The 5,618-nt window shown below is 55.1% G+C and overlaps 1 protein-coding gene across 1 annotated transcript; it reads left to right on the forward strand.

The window, feature by feature from the left end:
* The first annotated feature begins 20 nt into the window (after positions 1–20).
* On the forward strand, positions 21–4,177 carry ZNF503 (zinc finger protein 503). The gene is made up of 2 exons (XM_027880520.1): positions 21–893; positions 2,010–4,177. Exons 1-2 carry the CDS (start codon positions 585–587, stop codon positions 3,528–3,530), a joined length of 1,830 nt encoding a protein of 609 aa, XP_027736321.1. The 5' UTR covers positions 21–584; the 3' UTR covers positions 3,531–4,177.
* Positions 4,178–5,618: the final 1,441 nt, after the last annotated feature.

Raw genomic sequence — 5,618 nt, forward strand, 5'->3', positions numbered from 1 at the left:
CGAGGAAGGGGGGGAAAAAAAAAAAAAAAAAGAAAAAGAGTGAGAGACCATTACAAACGGAGAAAAAAAAAAAAAAAAAGCCCCAGAAAAGGGAACGTCACATCCCCTTGACCCTCCAATCACCTCGGGGTCCCATTTGATTGGAAGGCGGCAAAGGCTTTAATCTCAGACTAATTCAGCTGCTTTTGAAGTGAGTTTCTTTGCCAGATCCCGGGCTGGATGGGCAGCGGCTCGCATCACAGCTGAGCGGCGGAGGCGAGCGCTCCGCTCCGCGCCAGCCGGGGGAGCCGAGAGCGGCCGAGGGGGACCGCGGCACACGCTCGCAGCCCCCACCCCCGCCCCCAGCACAGCCCAAGGATTACTCGGCTTTTTTTTTCCTCCTTTTTCTCTCCGGCCGGCTCCCCCTTTCCCTCCCCCTCCCCACCCACGCCCTCCCCGCCAGAGAGAGCCACGGGACGTTGTATGTTTGTTTTTCTGCTCGGGGGGCGTGTGGCTTTTTTCCTTTCTCGCCCGCAGAAAGCGAGCGAGCGTTTCCGAGTGCGAGCGGCGCCACTTGCCCCAGTTTTCATGCGAGGTTTTGGGTCATGATCACATCGCCCTCGCTTTCTGCTATAAGAAGTAGTAAGCGCAGCAGCAGTCTCAGCGAGCCCGGAGGCAGCCCCCGCCGCAGCCGCAGCGCCGCCGACCTCGCCGGGCCGAACGGGCACGCTGGGAATAACGGCAGCAGCGCCGCCGCCAAGCCCTGCTTCCACGCCGTCCCACCCTCGGACCCGCTACGCCAAGCCAACCGCCTTCCCATCAAAGTCTTGAAAATGCTTACGGCGCGGACTGGACACATTTTACACCCTGAATACCTGCAGCCTTTACCCTCCACGCCCGTCAGCCCCATCGAGGTAAGGACATCGGAACCAGTCCCGGCCCCCGTCGCTTTCTCCCGTCCCTGCCCGGGCGCTCGTTGTGCATGGCGGCTCCGCCAGCCGCCCTCGGCACTTTCCTGCGCTTTGAAATGCATTTACACCGGGATAGGGGCTTCTTTTGATCTCGAGTTAGTGCGAGGAACTGCTCCTGGGTATTGTTTTCATGTTTACCGGGATAATGTCTAGTTCCTGTATGAATTAAGTTTCTCTTTTTGCTATTTTGAGCTTTTTTTTTTCCCTTTTTTTTTTTTCCTTTTTTTCTTTGAGAGGAGGGGTGAGGGGAAGGAAACGACCCGCGCTGGGGTCACGATCCGGCCACGCAAATAAGCAAGCGCTCCGAGTGCCAAACAACCTTGCTTTTGAAGGCAGCATTTTGGGTTTGGGGGGGGGACACAGGACGGGACGACACGACGCAGAGAGGGAAAGGCTCAAACGTGGGTGCGGCAGGATAACTATTTCGGGTCCCCGACCGATTCCTTTCAAGTACCGACACGCATTTGTACTTCAGAGGCCCTGTTAGTCCCTTTTCTTCTCTGTCGAGATTGCCGGTCCCCCTTGGCGTAGCTCGCTGTTTGCGGGACCGAAACTCGAAACGGAGCGGGGTGGTGGGAAGGGTGTGTCCGTGGGAATGAATGATTTCATTAAGGTCTCTGCGGAGCGAGGACACCCCTCTCCCGGGCAGCCCGGCTCGCTGGATAACTCGGGCTCTGTTTATAAATAGTGTCACCAGTCAGGGTGCAGAAATGCTGCAGTCGCTATAGTTCAGAGGCGGGTTTGCGCGCCCGCACGGCCGGAGCGACGCCGAGCGAGCTCCTCGCTGCCCGGGCCGCTGCCAGGGAGGAAGGGGGCACTGAAGGCGGCCACGATGGGCTCCCAGGAATACGAAAATCCCCAGCCCTTTTTAAGGGCTTTACGGAAAATGGTGCATTCAGGGGAGGGGGCTGTCAAGGTGATGAATGCGCACGAAATTATTATTTACTTCCAGACTGTACTCTGCAAAAACCTACGGGACAAGAGTCGTAGGTGTGCACTGGGTTTTTTCTTAGACCCCGATTAAATCTCTGTCTTTGTGTGTCCTTCTGATTTCCGCAGCTAGATGCGAAGAAGAGTCCCCTGGCCCTTTTGGCACAAACTTGCTCGCAGATAGGGAAGCCGGACCCGTCCCCTTCATCCAAACTCTCTTCGGTCACCTCCAATGGCTCCGGAGGCGACAAGGACTCCAAGTCGGGCCCCTTGAAGCTCAGTGACATCGGCGTGGAGGACAAGTCGAGCTTCAAGCCGTACTCCAAGCCGGGCGCGGAGAAGAAGGAGCCGGGGGCGGCAGGCTGCGCGGGCGCCCCCGCCGCGGGGGTCGCGGCCGGGGAGAAGTCGGGATTCCGGGTGCCGAGCGCCACCTGCCAGCCGTTCACCCCAAGGACAGGCAGCCCCAACTCCAGCGCCTCCGCCTGCTCGCCGGGGCTGCTGCCGGCCGAGGGCAAAGGCGGGGAGGACAAAAAAGACTCGGAGGGCTGCGGAAAGAGCGGCAACTCCGGCTCGGAGGGAGGCCCGGGCACCACCAGCATCAGCCACAGCCGGATTAGCGTGAGCTGTGCCGGGATTAACGTGGAGGTCAACCAGCACCAGGAGAGCACGCCGGGCTCCAAGCCCATCGCATCGGACTCCGCCTCCTCCTGTAGCAGCACCACCGCCACCTCCTCCACCTCCGTCCTGGGCTCCGGCCTCGTGGCCCCCGTCTCCCCTTACAAGCCGGGACAGACCGTCTTCCCCCTGCCCCCGGCGGGCATGAGCTACCCAGGGACGCTGGCTGGAGCCTACGCCGGCTACCCGCCTCAGTTCCTGCCGCACGGAGTGGCTCTGGACCCCACCAAATCCTCCAGCCTGGTGGGAGCCCAGCTGGCCGCCGCCAGTAGCCTGGGCTGCAGCAAGCCGGCGGGGTCGAGCCCGCTGGCGGGCGCGTCGCCGCCGTCGGTGATGACGGCGAGCCTGTGCCGAGACCCGTACTGCCTGAGCTATCACTGCGCCAGCCACCTGGCAGGCGCCGCCGGCGCCTCCTGCGCCCACGACCAGGCCCTCAAGTCCGGATACCCCCTCGTCTACCCCACCCACCCTTTGCACAGCGTCCACTCCTCGCTGACCGGCGCCACGCCACCCTCGCTGGCCGGCCACCCTTTGTACCCCTACGGCTTCATGCTCCCCAACGACCCCCAGCCGCACATCTGCAACTGGGTGTCGGCCAACGGACCCTGCGACAAGCGCTTTGCCACCTCGGAGGAGTTGCTTAGCCACTTGCGGACCCATACTGCCTTCCCTGGCACTGATAAACTCCTCTCCAGCTACCCCAGCTCCTCGTCGCTGGCCAGCGCGGCGGCCGCAGCCATGGCATGCCACATGCACATCCCCACGACGGGCGCCCCGGGCAGCCCGGGCACGCTGGCCCTGCGCAGCCCACACCACGCGCTGGGACTCGGCAGCCGCTACCACCCTTATTCCAAGAGCCCCCTGCCCACCCCTGGGGCCCCCGTGCCCGTGCCCGCTGCCACCGGACCCTACTATTCCCCTTATGCACTCTATGGGCAGAGACTCACTACAGCCTCGGCCCTGGGGTACCAGTGAGTGCAGCTAGCGGGGCTTTGACACACAACACAGAGTCTAGCGGTAAGGGAAGGAAGCCCTGCGAAACTTTATAAAAGTTGGAAAGAAAAAAAAAAATCTGACTTTTTATAAAATAGTGTTCATTTGAGGACTGGATCCATGAGCACTGTATTTATTTATGTTAGCTTCAAGCGGGACAACGAATCATAAAGTGCATTACTTAACTGAGCTCAATAGGTAAAAGTGGAACACCCATTGTAGAATATAAATAAAAAGATAGAGGTCTTCTCTTTAATGTTACTTTAAAATTGCTATGATTGTATTGTACGTTCTTATTTAATGTCTCATTGAAACAAAAAAAAATTTACATGCATGTTTGTTACTAAAAAACAACTCGCAATTTGTCAGTTATAATTTCAAATTGCAATTATTTTTAAGGTGTATACCCTTGAAAGAGAATTGGTATTTTTTTGTATGTATTCTGGAAGAAAAACAAAAACAATTCTATTCCAAAAACCTCATTTGCCTTATTTTGTTCTTTAAAAGGAACACTTAACTATTTTTAATTTTTAAGTCCACCCTGTGAAAAGGGTTAAGTAAGGTTTACGTCATGTACTAAAATAGACAATGTATCGCTTTAAAGATTAAAATTCCGTATATTTGATGTATTAAAAGGTTTTACCTTTTTTTTTTTTTTTTTTTAATACACTTTGATTCTGTTATAAAACCCGAGTAGGTCTTGGATGGAGGCAACTGCTAATTTCTCCTAAAGCGTTTATTCAATTTTAATTAAAAATTAAAAAAAAAAAAAACCAAACCCCAAGTTTTTTTTTATTGTAACCCCAGGGCTCCCTAAAAAAATAATCAGACAGAGTTGGGTTTTTTTCCTCTCTTCAGTAGAATTTGCTGGCACGAAGTAGGGAAGCTGATAATTGCTTAAATCTCTTTCCCTTTCTTAAAGCAGATAAACTTTTTAAAAAAATGTTTTTACTGTGAAAAATCTGATTTTTAAAACTAGTTTTCAATCCTTTAGAAAGAACAGGGAGGCAAGACTGATTTGTAAAAGTGTAAGACAATTATCCGAAAGCTATTTTTTTTACAATGTAATGCATTCATCTCTTTCTAAATGAGAAGTTCAGAAGCAATTAGGGAAGCACTGTTTGAGCTCATCCAGTTATTTTCAATTTCTCTCTTCAGTTCGCACCGCAGCACAAACGATCATCACCTTAAAAAAAATCGGACAGCTCTGAAAACTCATTGTCTTTTAAAAAAGGAAGGGACGGGAAAAAAAAAAAAAAAAAAGGAAGCCATCCGTTATTTGGTCCGAGTTTGCTCTTTACTGAAGTGCGGTGCTAAACTCGACGTGCTACCGAGAGGGGCTGCCCCTGCCTGCGCCGCATCTCTGCCTCCCCACCCGGGCTTCCTTGTGCCCAAGGGCCACCGGCCGGCTCCGGCTCGTCGTCCTGCATTCAGGTAGGAGCGGGAGCTGCGACGGCAAAGCCAGAGCAGCTACCGAAACTGCGGAACAAACCGCTGCAGCCGGGATAGTCGGAAAAACGATCCCAAAGTCCGTAAAAGCGATGCCAGCGAAGGGCTTTGCCCCGCGGTGTGCCAGGCGCTCGCAGTCAGCGGCTCAGGCGGGGCAGGGTCCCCGCTGCCCCTCGCTCAGCCCCTCTCCCCCCGCTGCCGCCTGCCCTCGCCCCGGCCCCAGCGCGAACCGCTGGCGGGGGGGAAAGTTGCAAGCGGCGACTTTGCTTGACAAATCACTGGGTTTTCTCCCTCGTTCTGGATCTCCCCCACAATATAATTACTGTTCAAAGTTTCCCGTGGTGCCCAGATGCTAATTAGTCTAATACATTTACTCCAGATAATTAGTGGAAGTTAGCGTTAATGTGCGAAGGCGAGAAAAGCAGCAAGCTAAATGGAGCTCCAGCGCTCGCCGGACCGTCCCGGCACCAGACACGGCGCGATTGCTGAGGCCGGGCCGGGCCGGGCCTGGGACCGCGGTGGGGGCCGCGGTGGGGGCCGGGATGCTCTGGGGACTCCGCGTGCTGCGGCTCTTTTGGGAAGCTGGCCGAAAGGGGCACGGGAAATGCTTTGTGCTTTAAC

The sequence above is a fragment of the Empidonax traillii genome, unplaced genomic scaffold, assembly GCF_003031625.1.
Source record: "Empidonax traillii isolate 1590-97213 ecotype Southwest subspecies unplaced genomic scaffold, ASM303162v1 scaffold71:size1317347, whole genome shotgun sequence".
In the NCBI taxonomy this organism is placed as follows: Eukaryota; Metazoa; Chordata; class Aves; order Passeriformes; family Tyrannidae; genus Empidonax; species Empidonax traillii.

Coding starts and splice junctions, on each gene's coding strand:
- ZNF503 (XM_027880520.1), top strand. CDS start 585: ATGATCACATCGCCCTCGCTTTCTGCTATAAGAAGTAGTAAGCGCAGC. Junction 894..2,009: donor CGCCCGTCAGCCCCATCGAG/GTAAGGACATCG, acceptor TGATTTCCGCAG/CTAGATGCGAAGAAGAGTCC.